We start from the raw sequence: 16,623 nt of genomic DNA on the forward strand, positions 1-16,623 counted from the left end.
GTAGAATAAAACAACTGCAGTACCAACACAGCATTATTAATTTTTAGTGTTTTACAGACATTAAGTTCATTCAGTTGTATGTCTGAAAAACTGGCAAGTGTTTTGAGATTTGTAGTGTGGGCTTCCATTGCTGGTACTTGTAGGAACACAATTTATGGCATGGCTGCAGGAGGTATTTGTTATATGCAGCTGCCTGTAAACATGTAAAGTCAGAATCATGTTTCCCTATTTCAGATGTAAGTTCTGTGCATAATTATGTATTTTGTAAAGTGCCTTCTGGCTACGACTTATGTTTATGTAAACTTGCAGATTTCCCCTTTAAAAGGGACAAATATATCCTATCAAACGCATAAATATCCATAGCAAATAAGTTCCTTTTTTTCCTGCAAATCCAGTTTCTTGCTGTCTGCATGAGTGAGCTACTCATGTGTGTTCTCTAAGAATATTCATTTAATGCTATACAAGTTACTGCATAATATGAGCTGTGGATAACTGGTCCTTACCTTTACTTCAAGTTTCCTAGAACAAGTATACAGTCATTTTTGAACAGCAGAGAAAACCAAATTATTTCTGACCATGTAATATATACTTGATAAGTTTTGTAAACATCTAAGTCTTGATTTGGTGTTGACACAATTTTTTTCTTCTTTTCTGCCTGCAGCTGTTGGGTTTTACTGTAAGTATCCTGATGTATGGCATCCTGAAGACCTTAATATTGCATGGCTTGCCTATTAGACCTAACATGTTGCATTGATGTAGTTATACTGTCAGGACATTAGGTAGTCATGTGCCCTGTAGCCTTCCCTTTAATAAAAGGAGTCTGTAGGTTCACCTTATGGGCACTGTAATCTCATGTCAGGCTGCTGGACTGAGGCTGTGAATACCTGCATTTTATTCCCATTTCTGCCACTGACCCACTGAATGACCTTTGGCAGGTTACCTCGCTGGGACCTTGCTTTACAAGAACGAAATTGCTACATCCCTTTTATAGAAATTGAAGTTTTGGATGATAATGTAGCTTGAGGTTTAGTTTGTTGTTTTGTTGGACTCTGTATAACTAAAACTTTCTGCATGCAAACTGGAAATGTGTTTTGTATTGTAGCCATGACTTGAATCATGTGTAGAAAAGAAAGTTTTACTAATATTTACCTGCTTAAAAGAAAAGACCCTAAAGATGGGCACGTGATTGTCATACGAGTTTCTGTAACCTGGTACTTATAAGATACTCTATGATTTGGTTGCATGGTGATTTCTTTATTTTTCTTTTTTTTTTTCTTTTTCCAAATTACGTATTATGTTGCAGTTTTGGCATTAAACTTGAGTGTGTTCTGATTTTTAGGTATTTTAATACCATGGTATACATGCTTTGGCTCTCTGTTAATTTTTGATGTTTTTTTACGAGTGCAGGCATTTCCCAAATTATTCAGTGTATCACTCTCCACTTTCACTCTGAAATGAGCGTGTAACGCTTATTTTCCCCTTTTATTGCCCCCATTCACATCAGCTAACCCCAGACCATTAATGTGACTATTCTGGTATGACCATATGTGGTAGTCATAATAATGAAACAGTAGAATTAGTTTTCAGTCAGATATTTTTTTCAGTGTAAAGCTTGACACCAGCACAGGACAGTGTGCCCCAGGGTGCTGGTCCCCTCGGGCAGGGTCTGCCTTCCCATCGCCTTCCCCAAGGCCTCTGGTACCCTGCCTGGCTAGCCACAGTCTGTGGGCATGGCACTGAGGTTATTAAAGGCTGGTCAAATAACAGGGAGAAGGAAGGGCTGTTATTACAGCCAAGACCTCTACAATAGCCCTGGGCATCTCTGATACGGGACTTAAAGACACGTTCACCTCAGACATAGATTTTTGAATAGCTGCAAGCTTGGAGGATGTGGCTGAGGGCTTGGTGAGAGCCTTCCTCCTTTTCAGTTCTGCAGAAAACCCATGAATGTCTAGTTGTCAGATTTTATGGGGGGAAAAAATTGTGTTCCCATGAGCTTTTACTTAGCGTGCACCCTGACTTTTGACAACTTGTTCTCCCCTGGTCAGCTGGGTTTTGAGAATCAAATCTTCTGTAATAACTCTAATGGAGATAACTATTTCCAAGCATCGAGTTGTAAACTAAATGTGTGTTTCTTTAGATATTTGTTTCCTGATGTAGGATGCCCCAGATAAAGCTGTTCTCTGACGCATTTATAATTCATAAAATGTGTTATAAATAAGTGCGCTAGCAAAAGAATTAACTGCTGGCAGCAGCTTAGTTTAGTTTCTTCAGGATGAGAGAGCAAGTTTACAGCTGGATGCGAAAGCAACCAAATCTCCCTTCTCCTCCGCGTTCCCTTGCCCACAGCACACGTCTGTGCTCAACGGCTTCCCGATCCCAGGAGGAGCACTCGGGGCACTTGTGTCGGTCCTGGATCACACAAAGACAAAAGAGCCAAAAAGGAACGGTGCTTCCAAATCTTCTGACACGCTGGGAGGGACAGCGTACAGGACAGTAATATGACATGTAGATGTCTTGCGCGTTGTGGTAATAAGCTAATATGTAAGTTCACTTGTGGAATTGCAGAGAGAAGTCCTCTTCTTCCATTCAAATTTTGTTGAAAAGAGTGATTATTTAAATGAATATTCATCAAGCGATAGAGAAAATGACCTTTTATCCTTTCACGGGAACAGTGGTTCATATGTTAAAGGTGCTGCTTTTCTGTTATTTTAGACATTCCAGACCAAGTAATAAGAGTTTTCAAAGCAGATCAGCAGAGCTGTTACATTATCATCAGCAAAGACACTACAGCGAAGGAGGTCGTGAGTCACGCAGTGCACGAATTCAACTTGACGGGAGCCCCGGAGACTTATTCCCTCTGCGAAGTGTCCGTCAGCCCCGAGGGAGTCATCAAACAGCGGAGACTTCCAGATCAATTCTCAAAATTAGCCGACAGGATTCAACTCAATGGACGGTAAAGGCACCCTTGTTTTGATTTCAGTTTGGATTTATTTGACTTTGCCTTTTAGAATGGAAACATCCAAAAGAAACATTGGGGAATGATGTTTTAATGAGCAGTGTTTTAATGAAAATAGGCAGGTATCTATTAAGAACAGACAAGTAAATGTCAGTGACTTACTCTCCCTTCACCTCTTTCATTCCTGTTTCACCTTCCTTCTCCATATGCAAAAACTCCTCCCTGACTTTACAGCAAGCTCTCTTGATGACAACTAAGGTCAACAGGTTAGGATAACATATATAGTGGCTTACACTTAAAAAGAAAACTTGTATTTCTTCTGACTCTTTCCATGTGTACTTCAGGATTAAAGCATACAATTAATTTCTCAATGATGTCATGTTGCAATGAACTGATACTAACCTGAGATAAATTCTTCCATTTCTATGTAAACTGTTATGAAAGTTTTCAGAAATGTAAAGTGCTTCAGCTTTATCTGATGTCCTGATCCATACCAGAAAAAGGTTTACTACAGTAAAAAAAAAATCTTTAGTTGTCTTTACTAGGCAACAGAGAGATTTATGAGGAATAAACTTCTGTGTGTCTGAAAGTGAACTGCTTTGGACCATGCAAATGAATTTTCCAGCTACATTTTCATTTCCTGAATAGTGTGAGCTTCATGTAAATATTAATATGTCACACAAATTTATGTGAGAAACCACACTGAATTTGTGTAAGAAATGGAGAAATACATTAATGAGAGATTTCTCAAGACTAACGTGCATTTAAAATGTTATTTTACTGCTAAATTTACAAATGGAAAAGTAACTGACTTTTTTCTGAAGGTGAAAACTGCAGCATGTTACTGAGCATGGCATAGAAAACATTAGCAAGGAAGTAGACTAAAACAGCTTTCGAAGTGCTGGAGAATGCGGTTTTTACTTCAGAAATGGTGGTATTTTGTAAAAGCTGAAATACAAAGGTTGTGCTGTCCCTTTCTGCCTCTGTCTTAGCCTCTTATTCTCGAATGTCAGCGAGGTGGAAATGCTCTCACGTGAACACCTCTGTGGTGCCAGTAATATCCGGGCTGATTGCTATGGTTCAATGTCGTCGTGCTCACAAACCCTCTGAAGAGTCTCTCTAACATTTTGTTGCAACTCATTTGTTCATAGGTATTATCTAAAAAACAATATGGAGACCGAGACCTTATGCTCAGATGAGGATGCCCAAGAGCTATTGAGAGAGAGTCAAATCTCCCTCCTCCAGCTCAGCACCATCGAGGTCGCCACTCAGCTTTCCATGAGAGACTTTGAATTATTTCGTAACATCGAGCCTACGGAATACATCGATGACCTCTATAAGCTGGACTCCAAAACAGGAAATGCTCACCTGAAGCAGTTTGAGGATGTCATAAATCAGGAGACGTTCTGGGTTGCCATGGAAATTCTAGCAGAGCCCAACCAACTCAAACGAATGAAGATTATTAAGCATTTCATTAAAATCGCCCTCCACTGTCGAGAATGCAAGAACTTCAATTCCATGTTTGCGGTTATAAGGTAAAGTACTTCCCATTTGTCAGATCTGATTTCTGGTGTCACAAGCAATTTTGTTGATCTAAACTGAAAAAAAAAAAAAGTGTATCTTGAACATATTACCGATGGTGCTGGGTAGTTTTGAGAGAATTGCCAAGCTTTTCAAAATGCTTGGACAAAAAGATGTATTGTCACTGCGTTCTCCTTCCTCAGCCTCCGAAGGTCAGGCTCATTGCGGTGGCTCACATGACTGTCTCTTCCTTAACTATCACGTCGCAGGGAAAGAGAAGATTTGGACAAAAGTGCTGTTTGAGGAACTTCAGGGACCTGCTTGAAAGTTGCTGCCATTTTCTATGATTCTGGCACCAATTTCCCTTTTTTCTCTCATTGCTACTTTTCAGTGTGCACTGAGTCATATCTGCAATGATGAGATTTATTTTATTTCTTCCTTTCATTGTAAGGACTTCCTCAAATCAGTCTTGTTTTAGTTTAATTTTCCTTCTCATTCTTTCCAGTCATCTGCTCGGTTCTCTATTTTTTCTCTTCATTTGCACACTTAGACTTTCTCTTCTGATTTATGCTAGATGCTGCTGCTTTGACTTTAACAGCATGAGTCCGACATTTCCTTTATTTGCAATTATGTGATAGCCAGATTGTATTAAAAGAAAAAAAAAAAGAAAAAGCACAGTGATTCATCAGACAGAGATTTGGATTCATGCTGTATCCCAGCACCAGCACTATCTTTGCAAATACCATTTTATAATATCTTCTTCCATGTCTAGCCAGTGTAATGAATGATGCTAGTTTAGTTATACAGTAAAGAATTAATAAATTCCCTTAAAAGGTACTGTACAAGCAACCACGAGGGCTGTGGCTACTCATTACCTGGTGAATGCAAACGTGGATACTGAGTGCAATTTCTGTTCCCTGCTTCCTAAGCTCTCGTGGTTTATTGTATGTGGAGAAATGGCTGTTCTTCCTCCTGAGTTCAGCCTCGTGATGCTGTGACTGAAGTGGTCTTTGGTCAAAAAACAGCAAATGGATTAGCTTTTTGTTTTGCCCATATTTCCAGAGGAATATGTTTCTGCTAGTGTTTGCCACAGGGATTGTCTTTCCTGCCTTGCATTTCATGTTAAACTGATGCCATGTGTTTTGTGAAATAAGAAGATACCGTCCTAATAAGTAAGAGGAGCTGTGGGGGGCATATGGTAGGTTTTTCATGTGAGAGAAGGCTTTGTGACTTTACAATAGCACGGGGAGAACTCTATGGAAAAAAATCAATTACAAAATAAGTTTTTGAAGCTTTCAAAATGAGAAAAAAGAATCTTAAAACAGTAAATTCAATATTTGTATGATTCTAGGTTTGATAATGAATGCTGGAGACTATCACTTTCCAATGCTGCAGCTACAGGGACTTTGCAATCATTACCAAATTTCTTGGGCAAAGTTGGTAACAAATTATGGTGGGGGTGGATGTAGCTTTTTTTTATTGCAGCAAGCGAATTGTGGATGTTATTACTTAATGAGAACTAAAAGTAGCAGATATGCTACACTTTGTTATAATGCCTTCAATCGGTGCTCATTTATAAATGCTCCAAACATTTTCCTCTTAAATCTTTCCGCTTCTGCTTGGGATAAGCTGTGCACTGTTTCCACTTGCTACAGCAGCCATGTATTCACCTCATTAATTTTTCACCCTTTTTGTCCTTATTGAGGTATATGTTTTTTACAGGAGAGAAGTGGTTCTTAAATTAACTGGGCATTGGCGCTGTGTTATAGAGGGATTGTTTTGGCAAGCTGACTTGAAAGTCGTACTTTGTGAATAAGGAACAGTCACACTTTTTACAGTTCTCTTTTTTGCTTGCTCACAAGAGTGAGCAGCAGTGTTTTTGTGATGAACTTGCAACCTGGCATCCACCCAGCTTTCAGTTAACCTTGTGAAAACTGTTTTTAATCTCTAAAAAAAGCCCCCACAACCCTTCACTTCCTTACCAAAGGGAATGAATGATTCCACTACCAGCTAATAATGAAATGTGTCTGCCTTGCAGCGGGTTAAATCTAGCTCCAGTAGCTCGTCTCAGAGGTACCTGGGAAAAGTTACCGAGCAAGTACGAAAAGCACCTCAGAGACCTTCAAGATCTTTTTGATCCATCTCGAAACATGGCAAAATACCGCAACATCCTTAGCAGTCAGAGCATGCAGCCTCCAATTATTCCGCTCTTCCCTGTTGTCAAGAAGGATATCACATTTCTACATGAAGGTAATGTCAAACATGGAGAAATAATAAACCAGGCATCGAATGCGTTTAGCCCTTTCTTCACTGCTCCCTGATTCAACAAATGCCTAAAAGAAAGGTGCTGTTGGTGCGGAGCTTTTGATGCATCCCTTTTAGGAGTAAAATGAAGTATAATTGGGTGCATAATAGAAGAGACTGATCCCAGACAAAAATTAAAATTGTGTGTTTTTAAAATTTTGAAAGCAGTGCTAAATCGCTATCATAAAGTTTAGCATGAAGGAGTTGGTGAGCGTGCTACTAGTAATTACACTACCAAAGAAATGCATTTCTCTTACAAAAACTTGTTGCTGCAGTGTTTCTAGGTTTTCATTCTATGTTGTGGCTTTCAGACAGCTACAATGATATAACACCTCCTACTCTTGCTTTCAGCATTTTCAAGGGGTTTTGTTTAAACATTTCGTTTTTTGCTCCTTACATAGAGTTGTGTTCACAATCGGTTAAGGTGAAGCATTCCCAGCTATACCATATTCTTGGTTTTGATCTTTCAGAACTATTTGAACTAATTGCATCAAGTGAATGCTGTTGATGTCAGTTTTATTTATGTGATTTTAACATCTAAGTCAATGAATTTGGGCATAGTTCATGTGGTCCTCTTTCCTCCCACTAATATGTGTTATTTCAGAAACAGATTAGCAAAAGCAATGCTGGATAGTGTGAGTGGGCCTGACTGTCATTTGTGTTTTGCCAAAGTTTCTTGTTTTCCTGCTCTTTTGACTAAAGCAGTCTCGTTGGCAGGGAGGGAGGAAGGCTAATGTGGGAGACCAGAAACACATTGCCCATAAAAAAAAAAAAAAAAAAGAAAAATGTGTTCTTACTCTTTGTGTGTGTTTAATTACGCAGGAAATGATTCTAAAGTGGACGGCCTGGTAAATTTCGAGAAACTCAGGATGATTGCCAAAGAAATCCGCCAAGTTGTCAGAATGACCTCAGCAAACATGGATCCGGCCGTAATGTTCAGACAAAGGTGTGCAATTTAGAAAGCTAGTAGGACTGAAGGTGTCTCAGAGTGGGTAGGGATCTGGGTTTGCGTGTGCATTGTTCTGTTAGTATTTCATTGTGTAACATACCATTGACATTGACCATCAGAACCAAAATCTATCAAATTGTGCTCCGAGGAGTTACTTTTAATGACTACTAAAACAATTTGCCTTCATAAAGCAAAGGAGAAAAGGCTCAATAAAATATTAATCAGTAGAATTTTGGGAGAGGTGTAGTATCAGATGAAAATCATATATAAACGAAACAGAAATCACCCATATATAAATCTGAAGTGTTGCTTTTAAAACAACAAAAAAAATTCAACGATAAAGTATTTCTAAAAAAAAAAAGTAACTTATTTATTTGAAGCACAGCTTGCTCCACCTACATAACGTTTTGTATCTTGAGGCTGTAAGCAGGTGGAGAGTGTTTTCTTGTCTTAATTTTCCCTTTTTTTCCTGATTCGTGATATCATCAGGCTCTGTGTTAACAAACTGCAGAGTAAAAGCACCACGACTTCTAATCTGATGGTGATTAGCTCTAGATTATATTTAGTGGAACTAAGTAATTTCCTGGATCTGTTTTGCTTCCTTCTGGCTGAAGTAAAAGCACCAGCGGCCCCATCGTGTCTGTGTAGGATCCCGATGCCACCTCTGTGCAGCCCAAATGGGGAGCTGGGGACCGTGAATCGCTGCAGCTTCTGCGTGGAAAAACGGCAGGATAACCTTTCGAGTTGCCTGTTAGCCTCTTAGCGTGTCTGCGCTGGAGACAGAGGCAGTTTCCCTGCGGTCTTCTAATGGTCAGGATTCCCAGATGATAATGAATCCTGCTTGGTTTTTGTTTTCAGGGCTGGCTATCGGCAGACATAAGAATTTTGATTAAAATTGGTCAGATGGAAGTATGAGGCAAAAATAACAGATCCCTTGTTAACATTGTTTAGAGATGGATTCCCTTCAAAGCAGAGGGTCACCTTCATGCTCTTGTATTTGAACTACCCAAACTTCCCTTTTAACATAAAATTATAAAGTTCCTTATCAGTAAATTATGGTTGCTTTTTAGACAACGTGAAATTGATCTATAAATAGACTTCCCTGATTCTCTTTCCACCTTCTGAGACCTAATGAAATCTAATCATTAGCTGAGTTTAGCAGTAAATAAATAGTTACCCTTTAGTATCTTTTTCAGAATTACAGAAGACATTTTAATGACCATAATTTAAAATGTACATACTGGCATAAAATGCATAGGCATCTAATACTAGCGATAGTGCCAAAGATTAAAAGAAAATAATTCCATGTTTTCATCATTTATATTCATTTTCATTGCCTCTGGTGTTTGATCTATCAGTTTGTGTTATGAAGCAGCAACAAATGTTTTTGAAGAAGATTAAAAATGAACAAGAAAAGATGTTTGTTAGTGGTAACATGAGACTTGCTAACAAGTTCATTACCAATTAATATAGAGCATCTAGTTTTTCAGCGGGTATTTGGCAAACAGCTTGTTTTCCAGCAAGCAGTCAAGAGAAAATAACATCATAAACTCGAATGCTGATGATTTCTCATACATTTACTGTGGTCCTAATGCATATAATACGTTAATGTAATTGCATTTTCTACAATATGAATAAGTTAAAAAGCCTTTGCTTGCTCCATCAAAATTGAGTTTGACTTACGGGACATACTTAACAAGAATATTTAACGTGAGTTTGGTTTTTAAATTCGGAGCTTAAACTTAAAAATAAACAAAAAACTGATAGATGTTCTTCCATGTTGAAGTGTTTGAACGAGTCCTGTCCTTGCATTCCATGAAAACATTGTGTTGTTGTGTGAGAAGAATTTGCTGTATAGAGATCTTTTCTTTTCTGTTCTTTCCTGTCTACATCTTTCTTCCTGACTCTCAACTGTTTTATTTTTTTCCTGTGCTTTTCTGTTCAAATACATGCTTCAATGTATATGGCTCTTGCTTACAGGAAGAAGAGGTGGAGAAGTTTGGGGTAAGTGTAGAGATGAATGCAACTAAGATAAATAAAGATTATGCAACTCTTAACATACTGCATCCTCCTCGTTAGTGCATGCACCTGAAATACAGCATGCATTTTATTAACCCTGCAATACATATATTTTGGAAAACAGGAATAAGGGATTTACAGTCAATTTTGTACTGCAGCTATAAAGATTCTGAGTTGCTTCTGTGTGCTGGACAAGTTTTTTGCGTTTTGGCTTACTGCATAAAGAAAAAAGCTGCTGTGCAGTTATACTGGAAGGCGAACTATTTTTGGAAATAAATAATGCGGTCTTTACATGTAACAAAGTTTTAAGCCATTACGCACTTTAAACTGTAAAGATGAATTGTGATAATAATATATAAATTCCCCTTCTGAAGTTTGAATTTAAGCTTCAAATTATTTGTTTTTAGTATATATTAAAATGTATTTCACATTTCATACACCAGAATCCTCACTGAAGTTTTGTATGTGTGAGGATTGACTCTTGAAATGACTACAAATGAGAGTAAAAAGATTGCCTAGTGAAGTAGCTGGCACTTCCACATAACAAGTGATTTTAAGATGACATGGTAGCAATATTTTGTGCTTTCTTATGTGTGTTTTTGCACACGACCTGTTATCTGTGTTCCTCAGCCTATGTGCCTTTGCACTTTGAAACTTTACTTATTATGGGCATCTGGTTTAAAGCCAGCTCTGCTTTAGCGTGCCAGCATTTTGCAGGGAGGACGGATGCAGGAATGCTCCCGGTGGTTTGCTCTTGCTGCAGTTGCCTTGCAAGCCTCAGAGGAAGCTTAGCGTGGCAGAGCCGTTCAGCAGCAGCGAGCACCCAGGCTCAGACGTACCCTGCCAGCAGTGAGGGTGACAGCAGCAGTGTCTGTGCTAGGCGGACAGGGGAGAGCCGGCTGGGATGCCAGTCCCTGAAGCGAGCTCAGCATCCTGTAGGTGCCCCCAGGGGGGAGCTGGGCTAGCAGTGGTCGGTGGTCAGCGATCACCTGCACCCAGCGCCGCTCTCAAAGAGAGTGCCTGGACCCCTGTAAGCACCCCGTCCTGCTGTCACTGCCTTTCCTCCCAGTAGTTTGGTTGGTGATCTCTAGGCTTTGGGATTGCTGTGAGCACAAATCAGTGATAAGAAATTATTTTTAAGGAAAATGGAATGAAAATGATTCAAAAAATCAAGTCTAGATTTAAAAGAAACTGTGTACATATGAAATAAAAAAATACATATATTATTAACAGAAAGATAATTTATCTTCCTATAAAACAGATAATAGTTACCTGTAGGGGAGATCAGTGACTCCTTGGTTCAAATGGGAGTCAACAGTCCATCGTGCCATCTCTTGCTCTTTGCCTGCAATAGTCTTAACTTTTTATTTAATTAAGCTATGCATTTCCACTCTGTTTTTAAGCTTATATTTTCTCTTAGTTTAATTTATTAAATGTCTCAGAAAGTATTGCAGGCAGGTGTCTTCCACCTTTTCTTTGTTTTTAAATTTGGTGTGTTTGATTCTTCAGGCTTATTCAAACAATATGTTTAATTCTAACTCTTAGCTATTACAGTTCTTCTCTGCTGGAGTTTGTTTAGTCTGACACTTACGGTTCTGTAAATGCACCCAAGATTTTGATAAGTAACCTTACTAGGAATTTAGCCCTTGAAAATAAAGTTAATTCTGTGATCTCCATTTATTAAAATAAAATAAAATTGGTTAGGACAGAGGTGGCCATATGACTTTTAAAGTTGAAGCAGAGTTGATGTGTATATTTAACTATATCAAGGTCAATTGTTTGGTCACTGATTCAATGTGAACAGGAGTGACAGCCATGAATAGTAATTGATGTGCATTAATGATTTAGTTGACTGATTTATTTTTGCTTCAGTTGCTGATAGAATTGGCAGCTCAGAATTAGGTGTATTCAGGAGCTTTGTCTTTCATAAGTGTGAGTCTGTACATGTCTGAGTATATGTATGTCATCACTGCCTTCCTGACCTCTGTTGGGATATGATTTTTAATGAGCTGCTCTTCTGCGGGGTTTTTACTTAATTGGAGAAAGAAATTAAGTGCGCAACAAAATGTACTTTGCATATTTAACACAGTTTTTCCTTACTTAAGCATAGTCAGAAGCTCAGTTTTCTAAGAGGATTACAGTAGTCACTCACTCGTGTAGTCAGCTGGATTGTAAGAAGTTTCTGGCGTAAGCCTGAAGCATACAGTGGGTACCAGCTTCCTTAAACCAACAAAGTTGTCAAGTTTATCCACTATTACCGTCTGCAGAAATAGCGTGGGTTTTGCAGAACAAGCCTGTGATTCATTAGCAGAGCAAAATGGGTACTTTACACAGTGTTGCGCCTCGTTCTTGCTAGTTCCACACTTTCATGTGCAGTCCTTTCCTAGGCTCCAGTTGCTGCTATCAGTTTTACCAGAACATTTTAAGACAACTGTTGTTTTAATGCTGTTCATCTTTTTAACTCATTTGCATCAGCATGCACTAGCCCTAACTGAAGATTATTAATCTGCTTTGGGGTGTGCTACTTAAGCTCCTCGATGCTGTCGAGAGCCAAAAATTGACCGCTTTGCTCTTTTCTTTTCTAGGTCTCTGAGCCAGGGCAGCACGAACTCGAACATGCTGGATGTGCAGGGAGGCGCTCACAAGAAGCGAGCCCGACGCAGCTCGCTGCTCAACGCCAAGAAGCTGTACGAGGACGCCCAGATGGCGAGGAAGGTGAAGCAGTACTTGTCCAACCTGAACGTGGAGACAGATGAAGAAAAGATCCAAATTCTGTCACTTCAGTGTGAGCCCGCGTATAGCACTCGTAAGTATAGTGATGTGTAAGGGCGGCATTACCACCAAATCGGTGAAAAGGTTGTTCCTTCCCTAGAAACACCCATTTAAGACTTTCTGTTCTCCCTTCAAGAAAAATTGCTCTAGAAAATAGCTTGTTTGTCAATTCATATCTTAACTAATATGGTTTCAGCAAGCCAGCATTTATATTCTGATCTTGGTTGAGTTCAGAAAACTTCAATGATTTTTTTTTTTTATTTTGACCTTTAGTTCTTAAACTCCGTGTCTTTTTAGCAGTCTGGAAGGGAATTCAATAGTACGTTAGCTATTTTCTTGCCCTGCTGTCCTTGTACAGAATTAGGAAGGATAAAAGTAACGTTTACCATATGAACAGCAAGAAAATGAAAAGAGACAAAATCAATATAAACTGCAATGACTTACAGCTTAGAATAAACAAAGATTGCTGAGAAGCAGAAGTCAAGTCAGTATTGACTGATGGGATTGACATGGCTTGACAGTCAAAAATAGAGGACTACAGCAGGACAGTTTTCATAATTTGAAGTCCTGTGCAACTGTCCAACTAAAACTATTATCTGCTCTCTTACACAGTGCAGTAAATTCTTATTTCAAATTGAGAAGAGGTAATTTCATTTTATTTTGGTTCTTAGAGATTTTCAAATGCCCCAACCATGGAGTTGTCTCAAAATAGAACAGTAATAACCTTACTAATCAAAATAATGTTTCATGCTTGTCCGATGTACAAATGCAGCATTTTAAGTCCTTTTTGTCCTCAAATACCATTTTATCTGTGATGAGATAAGTTAAGATCATGAATAGATGACGACATCTTGAAGATAAGGTTTTAGGTCCTTTCCATAATTCAGTATTAGGAGTGCAAATTCCTGTTATTTCCCAAAGTGCCTCCCTATGCATTTCTTCTTAAATAGCAGTGATATAGGAAAAGGCCATACTTCATTACCTTTTTGAAAATGTGAAATCGTGTTTTCACACGGATCTTATGCCTGAGGTCGCAGGACATCACAGGTAGCTCTGAATAGGAAGATGCAAGGCATCTATATGCTGACAGAAGTATGCTTCTCGTGCTCTGTTCAGCTACGTAGGTAATGGAAGATATGTAATGGTGTTTTTATGCACTCTTTTTTTCCCGCTGTAGAAAAAACAAAGCATGCCAGGATGAATTCTTAATAGATGATATATGTGAATACATAACAGGTGGTTGTATTGTGCCCAGGAGACGAATATAAATGTTATGAGGTTATTTTTCAATTCTTTTAAATTAGGCACATATGATTTAAATAAATATTGTTCGTACAGTGCTAGCCATAGGTATTTGGAAGTTAAAATCTGAGAATATATATTGACTGTTTTACTCCCAGCAGTTAAGCAAATCAAGTCCTTTTTTTTTTTTTCTTAAGCTTCAAAAAAGGAAAATGAAGGCTAAATGTACTTGCAAGTAAATATAGAAGAAAGTCATATTATCAAAGTACCTATTTAAAAAAAAAGGGGGGGGGAAGGTTGATAAGTATGTAATTTGCAGAGCTAGCAGAAAGAATGGGGAATGGATGTGGAGCATGGGGGAGCATTTCCTTGTGATTTTTTTTCCATTGAAGCTGGAGAAATATAATGTTCCAGGGGGAGGTGCTCTGCACGTGGTGTATTTGCCCACATTATATATATAAATTGTGATGGGGTAGATTTGAGTCAGGGATCCTGGTACGTAGTTTTGGAGATGGTTTTTGTGCAGATAACTTTTTCTGCTCATGTTCAGAAAAGTAGGAGGTACAGCTGCCCACTCTTATCTCAGAAGTGAAATTCTCCTACCTTTGCTAGCAGGAACAATGAGCAGAGGTTAATCTGCAATCCACACATTTCCAAGATAATTTAAGGGGAAGTCAGATGGCCTTAACTTCGGAGTTTATTAATTGCAGTGTAATTAAAGTAGAAACTGAATCAGCTTCCTGCGTTGCAAATCAATTGTGCCACCTAGTGAAAGGTTTGATGCTGGATGCAAAGCAACCATTCCTTCTCCCTTCTGTGGCATTACGTAATTTTGAAGGAGATGTTGCTGTTAAGTTTTTGTGCCCTACATACAAGCATTTAAAATATGGAATTTAATTGTAGTAGAAATAAATCATATTTTTGTCTTTGGATGAAGTACTTCTCTGACACTTCAGAGAGTTCAGTTTTGTTAATGTCATTTCATGCACCTGTCTCTTCAGTGCAACAAGCTAGGAATGTTTGGAATACAAAACATTTTGAACGTTCTGTCTGCTTCATACCATGGTTGCTTTTGACTGTTGGTACTTAGAATAACTGTAATAATCCTGCCGTTCAAAGTGCAAGACATTTATGTCCAGTTTTTCATAACAGTGACAAAGAATTTAAGTGAGAGAAGAGGGGCGAAATCCTCCGAAATGTCTCCAGTACCCATGAGATCAATCGGCCAAACCACTAAAGCACATCAGCATCAGCAAAACAGAATGAGTCAAGTTCTTCAGGTTCCAACTGTGAACTTATATCCCAGTAGAAAGAAGGGACTGACAAAGGATCATGTCACATTCAGTGAGTATCTTCAGCTATCTGGAACTGTTTGTAGCTGGGTGGATTATTTGAGACCTCTTTATGCATGTATCTCAGTTAATCATTCAAGAAAATGACTTAGATTTCTAACTAAAGTGATCTTACTATCTCTCTTGAACAGGCCAGATATACAGCATTAAGTCTGTTACTCTATTTTCCTACATTCTAAAGAGATCATGCTTCAGCTGAGTAGAATAGCATAGTTAGTTTATTTTCATGACAAAATGAAGTATGATACTTCTCGATGAAATTATTGCAACAAGTCAAATGCATGTAATATTTTAAGCTCTGGAACACAGTTATAACAACCTTATTGTCAAAAGGAGAAGCACTTGTTATTAGTTGTTCCTAGTGAGCTCTTTTGTTTCTGCGTTTGCCAGTTGCAAAGCAGTATTATGCATTAAAATGCTTTTGGTGTATTTGCATAACTGTTGGGTCATGTAAAAGGTAAGGTTATTTTAAATGGTGGGTTATTAAATAAAGTTAGTTGCAGTTAGTAAATGATAGGAAATGGTTCTATGATACGCTGAGCATCAATGTTCATTAAAATAGTTATAGAAAAAAGTCTATTCCAGCATATGTGTTACAACAGTGGTTGTAGTTACTGTTTATTCTCAAGTCTCCTCTTGAAAGCCTGTGCATCTTGATATATTCCAGAAGTTTTGCTGAGAGGTATTTCTTCATTCTCTTATGTTAAGTGTTCAGTGTTAATACAGCAAACTGAGAACTTTAATGAACTCTTTACCACCGTCCTCTGCAAGATAGCAAAAGATACGGAATTATCAGTTTGCTAATTACTGTGGTAAACTGGTTTTGCTAATCGTGCTGTGTTTTGTATAGTGCCTGCAAGTACTGATTTAAGAACTCCTGATTCAGAAGATCTTGAATGCATTTGTTGGCTATGACGAAAATTGTTTTTAGCGCTGTCCCAACAGTGTCATGGGCAAGGTTTTCTTCCAAGCTTTGTGCTTTATACAGTTCTTAGTCCTTTGTCAGAACTACAGCGAGAGTATCTGTTGGGATGGTTCCAGTTGTGGATGTTTCAACACATTTCAGTGGAGCAGCTGGCAGTAGCAGCATCGGTGATCATGGCATGCAGAATTCATCCAAGCATCCGTTCCCATTTTGTTGAATACTTCAGTGATTGTTCAAGATGATGTTTTTGTGGCCACAGATATTGCTAACTTGAAAAAAGAATAATACGTAGTAAATGATTCCATTGTTGTTGTAGGTACAGGTTCTCCACAGAAGTCATTAAGCTTATCTGAGGAAGTAAGTACTAAGAAGCAGACAGAAGACACTATGTCCATGGCATCTTCTTTGCACTCCAGCCCACCGGCTTCTCCTCAGGGCTCTCCACGCAAAGGTACGTGTGCTTCATCAGTGCTCACAGTGTGCAGCATCTGTCTGAGCAGCTTGTGCCAGTGCTCTACAAAAAACAGGGTGACAGTGTGTGGAACATTCCTTGGTAATTACATGTAAGAGAGACAGTAAT

At 38.6% G+C, this 16,623-nt stretch overlaps 1 protein-coding gene across 9 annotated transcripts in view; it reads left to right on the forward strand.

The window, feature by feature from the left end:
- RAPGEF6 (Rap guanine nucleotide exchange factor 6) overlaps positions 1 to 16,623 on the forward strand; it is a 124,876-nt gene that overhangs the window by 91,305 nt on the left and 16,948 nt on the right. For 4 of the 9 annotated variants that reach the window (XM_080555453.1, XM_080555448.1, XM_080555452.1 and 1 more), the window contains 9 exons: positions 662 to 676; positions 2,716 to 2,956; positions 4,111 to 4,494; positions 6,519 to 6,730; positions 7,607 to 7,730; positions 9,714 to 9,737; positions 12,338 to 12,558; positions 14,919 to 15,110; positions 16,360 to 16,494. In XM_080555453.1, coding sequence (XP_080411579.1) covers positions 662 to 676; positions 2,716 to 2,956; positions 4,111 to 4,494; positions 6,519 to 6,730; positions 7,607 to 7,730; positions 9,714 to 9,737; positions 12,338 to 12,558; positions 14,919 to 15,110; positions 16,360 to 16,494 — 1,548 coding nt within the window. The remainder of the gene's footprint in view (positions 1 to 661; positions 677 to 2,715; positions 2,957 to 4,110; positions 4,495 to 6,518; positions 6,731 to 7,606; positions 7,731 to 9,713; positions 9,738 to 12,337; positions 12,559 to 14,918; positions 15,111 to 16,359; positions 16,495 to 16,623) is intronic. The other 5 variants (XM_080555454.1, XM_080555450.1, XM_080555455.1 and 2 more) reach the window with 3 other exon arrangements.

This window comes from Anser brachyrhynchus (genome assembly GCF_964034855.1).
Source record: "Anser brachyrhynchus genome assembly, chromosome: 14".
Lineage (NCBI taxonomy): Eukaryota > Metazoa > Chordata > Aves > Anseriformes > Anatidae > Anser > Anser brachyrhynchus.